The sequence below is a fragment of the Schistocerca cancellata genome, chromosome 3 (assembly GCF_023864275.1).
Source record: "Schistocerca cancellata isolate TAMUIC-IGC-003103 chromosome 3, iqSchCanc2.1, whole genome shotgun sequence".
NCBI classification, from domain to species: Eukaryota; Metazoa; Arthropoda; class Insecta; order Orthoptera; family Acrididae; genus Schistocerca; species Schistocerca cancellata.
The window spans coordinates 547,901,552-547,916,320 of NC_064628.1; the positions used below are offsets into that span (position 1 = coordinate 547,901,552).

Consider the following 14,769-nt stretch of genomic DNA (forward strand, 5'->3'; position numbering starts at 1 on the left):
GCACACTCCGCTGCAGAGTGAAAATCTCATTCTGGGAACAACATATGTTTTCATCTTGTTAACAGTGTCGAATTTTGTACCAGAAAGTGATGATTTGCAGAAAGCATTAATTTTTTGTTTTAATTTGACAAAAAAAAAGTGCTGCAGAGTCGCATTGAATGCTTGTCGAGGCATATGGTGATCATGCTCTATCAGAAGCAACATGCAAAAGATGGTTTCAATGCTTCAGAAATGATGATTTTGATGTAAGAAATGAAGAACGTGGAAGACCACTAAAAAAGTTCGAAGACGCCGAATTGCAAGTAATATTGGATGAAGATAGCAGAAGCAAATAGCAGCAATGCTAAATGTTGCACAACAAACAATTTCTGACCATTTGAAAGCTATGGGAAAGATCCAAAAGTGTGGAAAATGGGTGCCACATGAATTGAATGAAAGACAGATGGGAAACCGAAAACCCATTTGTCAAATTTTGCTTCAAAGACATGAAAGAAAATCAATTTTGCATCGAATTGTTACTGGCGATGAAAAATGGATTTATTTTAAGAATCCTAAACGGGAAAAATCGTGAGTTAATCCGGGACAACCATCAACATCGACTGCAAAAGATTCGGCAAGAAGACGATGCTCTGTGTTTGATGAGATCAGAAACGTGTGGTGTATCATGAGCTTCTAAAACCCGGTGAAACTGTGAATACCAATTGCTACAGACAACAAATGATCAATTTGAACTATGCATTGATCAAAAAAAAAAAAAGACCAAAATGGGCCAGAAGACATGGCAAAGCAATTTTTTTTTTTACATGACAATGCACCTGCACACAAAGCAAAATTTGTTCAGGATACAATCAAAACACTTGGCTGGGAGTTGCTACCCCACCCGCCGTATTCACCAGACTTGGCACCTTCCGACTACAACTTGTTTTCATCAATGGGACACGCATTGGCTGAGGAACACTGCAATTCCTACGAAGAAGTCGAAAATTGGGTGTCTGATTGGTTTGCTTCAAAAGATGAACATTTCTGTTGGCGTGGTGTCCACAAATTGCCAGAAAGGTGGTCAAAACATATAGAAAGCAATGGTCAGTACTTTTAATAAAATGTTTTTACTTTTCAATTCAAAATTAGTGTTTCATTAAAAACAAAAAAAAAAAAAAGAATGCTCATTTCATACCGGTACACCTGGTATTATTATTCGTTTCATACCAATGTGTGGATGGGAAACTACACAGAGCTCTGTAGTTTACCATGGCATTACCAAGTGCTGTTTATCAACATTTTTTGCATGGCAAATTGGAGGATGTTATCTCTGCACAAAGCCATTGGTTGTGGTTTATGCACACCAATACACCTCCCACTCTATAGGTACAGCTGTACCTAATCTAAATGTATAATGAGTTAGTAGATCCACTGCAACCACGGCCAAAATTTTCAATGACAGTTACATATTATACAACATGATTCAATTCTACCTACACACACACACACACACACACACACACACACACACACACACACACACACACACTCACATTGTTAACATCAACTGACTTCAGCTGAGAGAACCTTCACTCTTACATGTGTAATGCTCATTCAGTGATACAACATTCAATACAGAGGGAGGGGAAAAATTATGGAGTTTTTATTTTATTGGAGTAATAAATTCATATAAAAGTTTCAGTGACAACAACAGTACAAATATATAATTTAAAATGGACACAATTAACATGTAGTTTACAAGCTTATTTTAGAGCTCAGAATTTCTATATTTCATGTATTCATTATATGAAAGTGATGCACTGAAAACAGAGATAACAATAAGAACTTTAACGCAGTATTGCCAATGAATACTCATTTTCTGGTGAAGAAACAGTAACATTAATATTTGAGGACAGCTTGTACTGCTTCCAGGCAGCGCCATTTTGTGGGAATGTAAAAAGGCTCGAAGATACATGGAAATGGTGTATCAAAGCCTGTGACCCTTTGTACCGGTGCTTCCAGATGTAGAAAACACTCTTCCTGTAATAAATACAATACAAAAGTTTGAAATATTACAAATTTGAAATATTACAAACATCTACTAACAGAGCAGAAACAAGTTCATGCTAACCTCAGTCTATAGTTGTCTCATTCTGCCCACTCTCTCTGGCAGTATTGTAATGAGTAACACACATTACCATGTCTAAACTAATACAGAAATGATCCAACAGAACGTCATGAAAAATATGAGAGAGATGAAGAGTCATGTCATGAAATATTTAAGGCGAAAAAATGTGGAAGCCTGTCACAAAGGACAAAGCCTTAGTTGATTTCAAAATGGATCAATTTTGACAAAGGAATGTGTACTGAAATGAGGAGAGAGGAACAAGGAAAATGAAGAGAAAGAAAATCCTGTAGTGAGATAACAGTAGAAAGTCTTTATGCTCACATGTGGCTTGAGATAGAAGAGGGAAAATAAGGTGGATAGAATCTCAATGACGTGACTGAATTATTCAGAAGAAGAAACTTAAGTGACTAACTACCAAATAAAAATTCAGCTCTCTCCTCCTCCAATGGAGGCGAGTGAACAATGACAGTAACACTAGGAGACAATGCAGTTCCAGTTAATTTCAGGTTGGAGGCAATGACATTATGGCTGCACAACAAAAGGTGGGGTATTGAGATTCATGGTTTTGCCTGTATAGGAGTAATTTTGAGTAAGGTGTTGTGTATGAACAAGCCAAGAATGGTGTCGTCCCAAGTTAGTGGTTGCTATAAACTCTAGGTTAGAAAGATGTTGGAACTAGCCGAAATGGTTGTTTAATAGGTGAAAGGAACTGAGGGGATGGCTCCCTCGTACACCAACCTATTCATGGGTCGCTTAGAGGAAGCCGCCTTCGTTACCCAGGCCTGCAAACCCAAAGTTTGGTACAGATTTATTGATGACATCTTCATGATCTGGACTCAGTGAAGAAGAACTCCAGAATTTCCTCTCCAACCTCAACTCCTTTGGTTCCATCAGATTCACCTGGTCCTACTCCAAATCCCATGCCACTTTCCTCAACATTGACCTCCATCTGTCCAATGGCCAGCTTCACACATCCGTCCACATCAAAACCATCAACAAGCAACAGTACCTCCATTATGACAGCTGCCACCCATTCCATATCAAACGGTTCCTTCCCTACAGCTTAGGTCTTCGTGGCAAATGAATCTGCTCCATCCTGAATCCCTGAACCATTACACCAATAACCTGAAAAGAAGCTTTCGCATCCTGCAACTACCCTCCTGAGCTGGTACAGAAGCAAATAACCAGAGCCACTTTATCATCCCCTCAAACACAGAACCTCCCACAGAAGAACTCCAAAAGTGCCCCATTTGTGACCGGATACTTTCCGGCACTGGATCAGACTGTGTTGTGGCTCTCCAGCAGGGATACGACTTACTCAAATCCTGCCCTGAAATGAGATCCATCCTTCATGAAATCCTCCCCACTCCACCAAGAGTGTCTTTCCACTGTCCACCTAACCTTCGTAACCTCTTGGTTCATCCCTATGAAATCCCCAAACCACCTTCCCTACCCTCTGGCTCCTACCCTTGTAACCACCCCCAGTGTAAAACCTGTCCCATGCACCCTCCCACCACCACCTACTCCAGTTCTGTAACCCGGAAGTTGTACACGATCAAAGGCAGAGCCACGTGTGAAAGCACCCACGTGATTTACCAACTGACATGCCTACACTGTGAAGCCTTCTATGTGGGAATGACCAGCAACTAACTGTCCATTCGCATGAATGGACACAGGCAGACAGTGTTTGTTGGTAATGAGGATCACCCTGTGGCTAAACATGCCTTGATGCACGGCCAGCACATCTTGGCACAACCTATCAGAACTCCGGAGATGGGAACTTGCCCTTCAATATATTCTCTCTTCCCGTTACCCACCAGGCCTCGGCCTCCGCTAATTTCAAGTTGCCGCCCCTCGTACATCACCTGTCATTCAATAACATCGTTGCCTCTGTACTTCCGCCTCGACTGACATCTCTGCCCAACCCCCTTGCATTTACACATGTCTGCCTGTGTCTGTATATGTGCAGATGGATATGGGTGTGTGTGAGTGTATACCTGTACTTTTTTCCCCCTAAGGTAAGTCTTTCCGGGGATTGGAATGACTCCTTACCCTCTCCCTTAAAACCCACATCCTTTCGTCTTTCCCTCTCCTTCCCTCTTTCCTGATGAAGCAACCTTGGATTGCGAAAGATTGAAATTTGTGTGTGTTTTTTATTGTGTGTATCTATCGTATTTACTCGAATCTAAGCCGCACTCGAATCTAAGCCGCACCTGAAAAATGAGACTCGAAATAAAGGGAAAAAAAAGAAAAAAATTCCCGAATCTAAGGCGCTCCTGAAATTTGAGACTCGAAATTCAAGGGGAGAGAAAAGTTTTAGGCCGCACCTCCAAATCGAAACAAAGTTGGTCCATTGTAATATGAGACACAATTTAGGTCGAATGAATGACGATACAGCTACAGTAGTTTGGTTCGAGTCGTAAGCTTAGCAGTTAAGCTTTACCACGTAGCCATTGCTATGCATCAGGCGCTCCGTCGGTATTTATACGGGTACCCTTCCTTTTTCACGTGCTTCATCTGGTTTGAATCGATTGCTTATTTTGCTTTGATCTGGTAAAGTGCCGTTCCCTTTTTTATAGGTGTTTACATCACTCTATAAGCTGAAAATGCATTACTGTACTGTGTCACGAGTTGTTTGTCGTATTCTGATCATGAGTGTTTACGGCCTGTACCCGCTCGCGGAATGGCTTGTTTTCGTACGCGCTACCGCCGCTTACAATAAAAAAAGAGAGGAATCGATTCATAGCAAAGCAATGGCAAGAGACTGCTATTGTTGTTACTTACACTGCTGCTTTCTTTGATAATGATCAACAAGAATCAAATAATAGACTGCATATGATAGAACATGTTCTGAACGAGAGTTAGGCGAAAATTTTTCTCCATTTGAAAATCTTTGCGGCCGCTTCTTTATTGCATCAAATTCTGCACAGAAATTAGTCATCTTAGATTTAAAAATCTAGTCACTTGCCGTGCTTCATTTCTGACTGCATCACTATTAGGCATAAGAATGATACGAATATAAACATGACACGATACGTATATTCTTCTGCGTTTGCTGTTGTCTCACTCTAGTTTCGTAGTTTATTAGGCAGACAGGATTTAAATAGATAGCAGCAAACACGAAAGAATACATGGCAAAATGTTTATATTCGTATTATTCTTATGGTGAAGTGAATACTGTATGTGATTCAAATTTCATCAGGTCCCTATTAGCAACCATCTCTTCCCACAGATAGGAAAAAATTCAGAACGTAGAGTTGGCCATATTGACAAACATCCCAAACAGTCTTGCCAGTCAGATTTTCGTAGTACACTGAAATTGTGCCCACATTCGAAGATGAACAATACGGAATTTGTATTTACTTCGTTGGATAATGTATGAAAATGCAGTGGTCGAAACTCGCAGCGGAGAAAAACAGCTCGTCTTCCACTTCTTTTTAAAAAATTTATTTACTGACGCAGAGGTTTTGGTGCCAGTATTTATCTTTGTGCCTACAAAGCATGCCTGCATAGCGCTACATATATTCAATGGCAGAAGTTAGTTGTGGCAGCACGTACCAACATTTTTCATAACTTCAACTTGCTGTGCACTCGATTCTAAGCCGCAGGCGGTTTTTCGGATTACGAAAACCGGAAAAAAAGTGCGGCTTAGATTCGAGTAAATACGGTACCAGCGCTTTCTCGTTTGGTAAGTCACAGCATCTTAGTTTTTATATATATCTTTCCCACATGGAATGTTTCCCTCTATTATATTCATATCATTAACTTAAGTGTGATTTTTATACAAAGGTAACAAACTCTGCTCTGGCTGTAGAAAGTTTATTATAACCATGTCCGGTTTCACAGCAGTTTAGGCGCATCCTCAGGTGATCTTAACAGGGACTGGAAAGGGAGTATTTTACAATTTTTCTTTTTACACAGGTTTAGTGAATACAGTTACATGGAGTAGAACAGACCCAAACATTAACTACTTACGTAATTGTGTCTACACCATTATGTAATGCTTTTCTTGAGGCCTCTCCCCATCATGCACATCAATGATAATATTAAAACCCGCTACAAGTGTTTGTCAAAAAGATCAAATGGGGTGTCCCTAAAACAAAATAAAAAGACTATTTGCTGTGGAGAGAGTAAAAAAAGCTCTTCAAAGCATGCTAAATTGTATACAAGCACCAATAAAAAATACCATAACATCAGCTGGAGGTGATCTGTGCAAATGCATTTTCCTCATGGTTGCTTGCACAGGGCTCTACTTAGTTCAGCGAGCTGATACTATGGTATGTTTTTATTGGTGCTTATATAAAATTTTGCATGCTTTGAAGGGCTTATTTTACTCTCTCTGCACCAAATATTCATTTTATTTTATTTTAGGGACACCTCAGTTTATCTATTTGGCGAATGCTTCTACCAGGTTTTAATTTTAACAGTGACGTGAAGGACAACCAGAGACTTCAAAGAAAAGCATTAAATAATGTTTTAGACACAATTATGTAACTACTTTATTGTGGGTCTATTCTCTACATGTAATAGTTTTAATAAAGCCTGTGTACAAAGAAAAATTATGAAATACTTCCTTTACAATCTCTGTTTACATCACCTGAGCATGCACCTAAACTGCCATGAAAATGGTCATGGTTTCAATAAACTTTCTACAGCCAAAGTGGTGTTAGTTATCTTTATACAAAAGTGTGGACATTGGATGTGGCTGCCTGCAATTGAAGATATGTACTTAAGTTTGAACTGGGAAGTACTGATGCAGATATACTTTTTCATGCAGGCAGTGGTTACACCTCTATATTCATGGGTTGTATTTTCTAGCTTTGATCACTGAATTATTGACTTAACAAAACGCATTGTGAAGCTGGTTGGGGTTCCATTCCACATTGTTATCTTCATTATCTTCACGACATACCAGCCTCATTCAACAAGCAGTTAACGAATAATGTACAAATGAGCTCTGATGAGCTTAATTCTCAAAACAGAATTGCAGAAGGAACAGAGAAGATAATATGGGTAAATATCTAAGCTTCAGTATGGAGCCACTGACAGTGACTAACAAACTAGGATGATGGTGGTGGTGGTAGTTAGTGTTTAACGTCCCGTCGACAACGAGGTCATTAGAGACGGAGCGCAAGCTCGGATTGGGAAGGAAATCGGCCGTGCCCTTTCAAAGGAACCACCCCGGCATTTGCCTGAAACAATTTAGGGAAATCACGGAAAACCTAAATCAGGATGGCCGGAGACGGGACTGAACCGTCGTCCTCCCGAATACGAGTCCAGTGTGCTAACCACTGCGCCACCTCACTCGGTAAACTAGGATGAAATGCTTCTACATCTTCATCGATGCTCCACAAGCCACCATTCCAGTGTGTGGCAAAGGGTACCCTGTACACTAATAGTCATTTTCTTTCCTGTTCCTTGTAAATAGAGAGAGGGAAAAATGACTATATATATATGCCTCTGTATGAGCCCTAATTTCGCGAATCTTGTCTTCATGGCCCTTACGCGCGGGTATGTTGGTAGCAGTAGAATCGTTCAGAAGTCAGCTTCCAATGCCGGTTCTCTAAATTTTCTCAATAGTGTTTCTTGAAAAGAACATCCCTTCAGGGATTCCCATTTGAGTTCCCGAAGCATCTCCAGAACACTTGTGTGTTGTTTGAACCTACCGGTAACAAAGCTAGCAGCCCGCTTCTAAACTGCTTTGATTTCTTCCTTCCTTCCGACCAGGCGTGGATCACAAACACTTATGCAGTACTCAAGAATAGGTAGCACCAGCATCCTATACGCAGTCTCCTTTACAGGTGAACCACTCTTTCTTAAAATTCTCCCAATAAATCGATGTCGACCATTCACCTTCCCTACCACAGTTGTCACAAGCTCTTTCCATCTCATTTTGCTTTGCAACATTACACCCAGATATTTAAACAACTTGACTATGTCAAGCCAGACACTAGTAATACTGTAACTGAACATTACAGATTTGTTCTTCCTACTTGTCCACATTAACTTACACTTTTCCACATTTAGAACTAGCCGTCATTCATCACACCAACTAGGAATTTTATCTAAGTCATCTTGTGTCTTCCTACAACCACTCAACTTCGACACCTTACCGTACACCACAACATCATCAGCAAACAACCACAGTTTCCTGCCCACCCTGTCTGCCAAATCGTTTTGCTCATATTTTTGTTAACAGCCTGCAATGGGACACTATGTCAAAAGCTTTGCAGGAATCTAGAAATATGGAATCTGCCTGTTGCTCTTCATCCATAGTTTGCAGTATATCATGTGAGAAAAAGGCAAGCTGAGTTTCGCAAGAGCTATGCTTTCTAAAGCCTTGTGATTTGTGGACATTAGCTTCTCAGTCTCACGAAAGTTTATTACATTCAGACTCAGAATATGTTTAAGGATTCTGCAGCAAACCAAAGTTAGAGATATTGATCCGTAATTTTGCAGGTCTGTTCTTTTACCCTTCTTATAAACTGGAGTCACCTGCACTTTTTTCCAGTCGCTTGTTGGGACTTCGTGCTGGGTGAGAGATTCACAATAAATGCAAGCTAGGTAAGGAGCCAAAGCCATAGAGAACTCTTTATAAAACCAAACTGAGATTCCATGTGGGTCTGGTGATTTATTTGTTTTCAAATCTTTTGGCTGTTTCTCTATGCGACGGATGCTTATTACTGTGTTGTCCATCTAAGAGTCTGTCTGATAGTCAAATGATGATATGTTTGTACAATTCTCCTGTGTGAATGATTTCTTGAATGTGATAATTAAGACTTTGGCATCCATTTTGCTATTTTATCTGCCACACCAGATTGGTCAACAAGGAACTGAATGGAAGCCTTAGACCCACTAAGCGATTTTACATAGGACCAGAATTTTCTCAGGTTATCTGCCAGATCTTTTGTTAAGATACGATTATGGCAGTTGTATGCTTTGTGCATAGATCTTTTCACAGATGAATGAATCTCTACTAACCTTTGCTTGTCATCATTCGTGTGTTCTCTTTTGAACCTGGAGTATAACAGCCTCCGCTCCCTCAGCATCTTCCGAAACTTGTTATTAAACCGTGGTGGGTCTTTCCCATTCTTTATACGCTTACTAAGCACATAACTCTCCAGACCACAATCTATAATTTGCTTAAACTTTGCACACAAATTCTAAAATTTGCCCATAAATTCTATACATCCATCTTACTGTGACTAAACGATATCAATTCACTGTCTAAGTGAGATGCTAACAACTGCTTATCTGCTCTACCTAGCAGAAACATTGACAAGGTTTGGCCTATTTGTAGCTACACGAGCTATGACATTTCTATTGCGTGTGAGCTGCAGAGCTAGCTGTTACAGACAGTTTTCAGAAAACTGTGTTCAAAAGTATTTCACATGACTGTCTGTCTGTACCTCCTGCAATGAATCCATAGACATCTGTCTCTACTCAGGAGGTTAATGTTGCCTCTAACTAGTATTGCATGATCTGGGTACTTCCACGTTACCGACTGTAGACTTACTTTCAATAACTCTATAACTGTCACACTGGAGTAGGAATTAATCTGTTTTCGCTTACACCTGTTATATGTGGCCAGATGATTCACTGTCACGCTAAACTTCGACCTCAATAGAGACAATGATTTTTATCAAATGCAATAACCATTCCCCCTCCTATGGCCTCTAATCTTTCTTTGCGATATATGTTCCATGACTCACTAAATATCTCGGAGCTTTCCACTTTGAGTTTCAGCCAGCTGTCGATCACAAGAAAATTTGAGAGCAAGAAATTTCCTGGATGGCAATAAATTTGAGAACTTCGTTATTAATACTTCGACAGTTTACTAATAAAATTTTGACAGTCAAAGTGTCTTTACTCTGAACATTGTCTGGCTTCCTTTGCTGCGTATCAACTGGTGACTGTTCATCAGAACACCTCAAACTACTATGTAGCCTAAAAAACCCTTATGCGCACTCCAAGTACTCTGCTACCTGAGTAGCTGCTTCCATTGTGTAGCGCATCCTCCGATCAAGGGGAGTCCTACAAATCCCCACACGACAACGTAGTTCTAGAAATCTGCAGCAAAGACCATCGCAGAGTCAACGAAGCCTTTGGTTGAGACTCTCCACTTGGCTCCAAACTGAAGGACCCCAATCAACTCTGGGAACAATGCTGCAAACTGCGAGCTCTGCTTGCGCCCCATGCTCGAAGCCAGCAGTCTTCACCACCTCCATCAGCTGTGTGTATGAACTGAGGATGGCCTCAGAACCTGTGTGATAGGCATCATCGGTGCTGATGTGAGCCACAACTTGCAGAGAACTGCACCATGCACGCTCGATAGCCGCAGGCAATGTTACCTCCACATCTCAGATGAGGCCTACCTGGCAGACATACCAAGTGCACTTTGGCTTTCTTTCCAGCCATGAATGCTGTCTGCCTAAGGGGCTCCATAACATGCCCAACACTGGAGCTCCTGATAACTATTAACCCCTCTGCCCATGTGCCTGCTTGGACCCTGCCCAAGGAGCAGCCGCCTGTCCATGTCAGGCCAGACAGCCAGTCTCTACATTGTTTCTCCACCTCGAGCAACACAAATGCATTACCACCCGTCACTCACCCTGCTGTGAGGGCAGATCCACGACGTCGGGTACACTAGGAGGTGCCTCGGAAGCAGAGCCTGTGGGCCATAGCATGGCACAGTCCGAAGCATGACTGACAAAGAATGACTCCCTTCTAGATGGATAATTTCTGAGTGGAAATCAAATTAGCTCACAAGACACTGACTGCAAGTCTGAAGGCATTAGACGATGAAGGATGGAGGAACAGGCAAGTTTATGGAAATGGGGGCCAGCCGGGTAAAGCTGCCACACATCAATCCGCTATAGCTGAGTGGTTGCCTTTCACTTATTTTACTTATTGTTCCATCCAGGAATTTCCATTACTGTTATACCAACAATTAGAAATATAGCAGAGCACAAGCATCATCTGAAGGGGAAACAATGACTGCTGAAATTAAGTTTACCAGGACAGCCACAAGTCGCAATCAGTAGGTTTTATTTTTTACCAGTTTTGATCCATAACTTTACAAGAGACATCATCAGAAACTGTTTGAAATACAGTAGTTGGCTGATTACATTGCCAACAATGTAATCACCCAATTATTGTGTTTTAATCAGTTTCTAATGATGGTCTTGTAAAATTATAGAGCAAAAGTGGTAAAAATAAAACATACTGACTGCGACTTGTGGCTGTCCTGATAAACTTAGTTGGAAATACCACCAGAGGACAGATCTTTACACATGTTTGTTGTTAATGGGTACAAAATTACAATTACTTTATAGTACACAACATTGCTTAAAATATGCCAAAATGGAGTATTCAAACTTTTAGGCCCAATACTAAGAGATAGTGGGGACAGCTTCATTCAACCGAAGAACAATGTCACTTGAGTAGGCAATGGGCTGCATTTAAACACTTGTTAAACAAAAGTAAAAGTCTTCTGATTGGGGGTTTTTACACACAGCTCTTTTTCTTTAACAAATTAATTCCTCTTCATACAAATATTAAGTATGTCATTTTTACATAAATATGGTAATATTTATTTTTTGGTAACAACTGTTTAATCAATGATATCTTCTTGGGTTAAGAGAGGTTCTTCCCACCATTTTTAGCATTGCACGTAAAAATATGCATTACAGGCTTCAACTTTGCTAGGTTTTAATTGTGCCTTATTTTCCAGGGTAGGTTGTATTTCCTTTGGCTTCCAGTCTATGTATGAAATTAAGTCATTCATTGCCATACAAAATGCAAAAATATAAGCTTAGTTAAACTTGTTTCTTTGCTTTACAAAACTTACTGAGACATTTTTGATTCACTATCAAAGTGATACAATCCCTGCTTCCATTTCTTGCTGCAGATTTGACAACTTTGATCTGTAATTTACTGTCAACATTCAATATGTTAAAAGAAGAAAAACTTACAGTAATTAGTTCTTCAGCAAAATCAGCACAGTTCACATTTTAAAAAGTGTCTTGGAATGACACATCAAAATTTAGCTTGGGATTTATTGGGGATCGATTATTGAAGGAACTTCTAAATAGCAACAAAGTCACAGAGAGAGGCACAATGGAAGTAAAACATGAATCTATGAAGTTTACAGTTGCATTTATTAAAAGATTGTAGAAAAGTGTCTAGTAAACTATCCTATAGTTAGACTTATTTGTTGTCTGGGCCCAAGAAATACTGCGTCAAATGAAAAGTCCTGTCTAGAGAAAATAGGGATGATTTTCATCAACTTGGTGGACAGCAATGATGATTGTTCAGATGAATGTGACAGCCTGCTCCTGCGGTATAGAAATTTTGTAGAATCTGATCCATGCACCACTTTTTCCACTTTTGATCCCATATCCCAGAATTATAATTGGATTTTTTTTAAATATATTGTTAGAAAATATCAGATGATGTAAAAATTCTGCTGATATTGTCACATGGACAAGCCTCCATACGCAGAGGATTCTTAGTAAACAAAATGTTGGAAGATGTAGAAAACCTAAAGGAGTGTTCTTAAATTTCATTGAGAATAATCAAATACCACATCAGTCTTCATGGTGGCTTACTGAAAGTGGAAATATCAAAAGAGCTTGTGCAAGTAACACTAGGCAGAGATACATGCTGTATCTTGAGAACAAAAAAAGGCAAGGAAGCTGAAGGTGTGTCTGAAAGAAAGAGAAAACTGAAGAAGAATTTAAATCATTAAACAAGCAGTGAGCTTGTTTAGAAACTGATATTGTAAAGCTAACAAAATCAGCTGATGAGTTATTAAAGAGAGCACAGAAGACAGTGGGTATTGCATTTTGTTGTCAGTCAAACACTTTCCGAAGAACAGCTACGGAAAAGATGGAGGGAATAACTGAAATTGAGAACCAAATTGAAGCGAAAAAGGAAGAGTCTAAAGAACTAAGCAAAAATTTCACTATGATCTAAAAATCAACATTGCTGCACAAGAGGATGTTAATGCAAGAAATTTCAGATTATAACAGCAACAACAACAACAACAACAACAGACATAACGTCCGAGAAAGGGAAGAAGATAATAACAACAATAATAGGGAGGTAAATTATTCTTGTATTTTATGTGAAAAATATTTTATTGAGGCCTACAGTTTAGTGAAATTGCAGTTGTTATACTTGTTTAAGATTTTTATATGCTCTTTAAGAACTCCTTATATTTATAAGCTTCTTATAGATATATATTCATTTTTCCAAAGAAACAATACCAGAGAAGGAAAGTTACTACTCACCATATAGCGGAGATGCTGAGTTGCGATAGGCACAACAAAAAGATTCACTCAATTATAGCTTTCGACCATTAAGGCCTTTGTCAGTACAAACGCACACTCACGCAAATGCAACCTGCACACACATCTGAAGTCTCATAGAACTGAGACTGCAGACATGTGAGCAAGTTATGTTTGCGTGAGTGCGTGTGCACGCGTGTGTGTATGTGTGTCTACTGCGACAAAGGCCTTAATGGTCGAAAGCTGTAATAGTGTGAATCTTTTTGTTGTGCCTATCGCAACTCAGCATCTCCGCTATATGGTGAGTAGCAACTTTCCTACTCTGGAATTGTTACATTCCATTCTGGATTTTCCACTGTTTGATTTTTTCCAAAGAAAAGTATACAAACAATGGTATATACCAATGAAAAGATCTCGTTTTGATATGTTGGCAAAAGTACACCATATTTGGATAAGTATGAGGAACACACTGTGTCTGCCAAAGCTACTTTACATCTAATGGATTCTCTATTACACAAAGGCTATGCTGTAACAACTGACAATTTTTACACATCAGCTGGATGTGCTGATTATTTGGTCCAATGCAGAATAGATATCTGTGGAATTCTTGAAGCAAGTAGACACCTGAAGATGGCGGCCAGATGGATCGCCGAAATATCGTGTATTGAAGATACATACCAGTGAAGAGCATACTCATATGCGATGCCGGGAAAATCTATGGGATCACACCTACTGACTGTGTTTGCAGCTATAAAACTTAAAAAGGGAGAAATCAGAGCTTTTCAAAGAGGCGAAGTCATGGTCCTAAAATGGCAAAAACAATTTGCACTTTGAGCACTGTACTCAACCCATCATTGAATACAATAAAAACAAAAGAAGACAATGAAAAAAGTAAACCTCAACTGATATCTGATTACAACGATAAAATGGGAGAATTGACAGAGCTGTTCAAGAACTTCCTCATTACAAGACCATGGCAGAAACAGCAGAAGAAATATTACAACAAAAAATTTGGCATCTTATTCATCAGCATCTATTTAACAAATTTATTATATTCCAGAAAATTCAAACATCAAGAAAACAATGTTGGTATTTAGGATGAAAGTAATTGAGATTTTTGAAAAAATACATACAAGCATTACTTAAACACATACAAGACAGATAGAAAGGCACGTCATATCCCACATACTTCTGAGGCCAATACAAAAGAAACTTCGTAGAAAATGTGCTGCATGCTGTTCCAGAAGAAATTCTGATGGGGGAGGATAGAAAGATATCAGAATATGGTACAAAGATTGCAATGTGGGCTTGTTTACAGAACCTTGCTGAAGCTTTATCACACCCAGAAATTTTTTTTAGTAAGCTTCTCGT

The 14,769-nt window shown here is 39.5% G+C and overlaps 1 protein-coding gene across 2 annotated transcripts in view; it reads right to left on the reverse strand.

The window, feature by feature from the left end:
- Positions 1–1,647: 1,647 nt before the first annotated feature.
- LOC126175389 (2-oxoisovalerate dehydrogenase subunit beta, mitochondrial) overlaps positions 1,648–14,769 on the reverse strand; it is a 421,798-nt gene continuing 408,676 nt past the window's right edge. For both annotated transcript variants that reach the window (XM_049922170.1, XM_049922171.1), the window contains one exon: positions 1,648–2,019. In XM_049922170.1, coding sequence (XP_049778127.1) covers positions 1,879–2,019 — 141 coding nt within the window. In that variant the 3' untranslated portion in view covers positions 1,648–1,878. The remainder of the gene's footprint in view (positions 2,020–14,769) is intronic.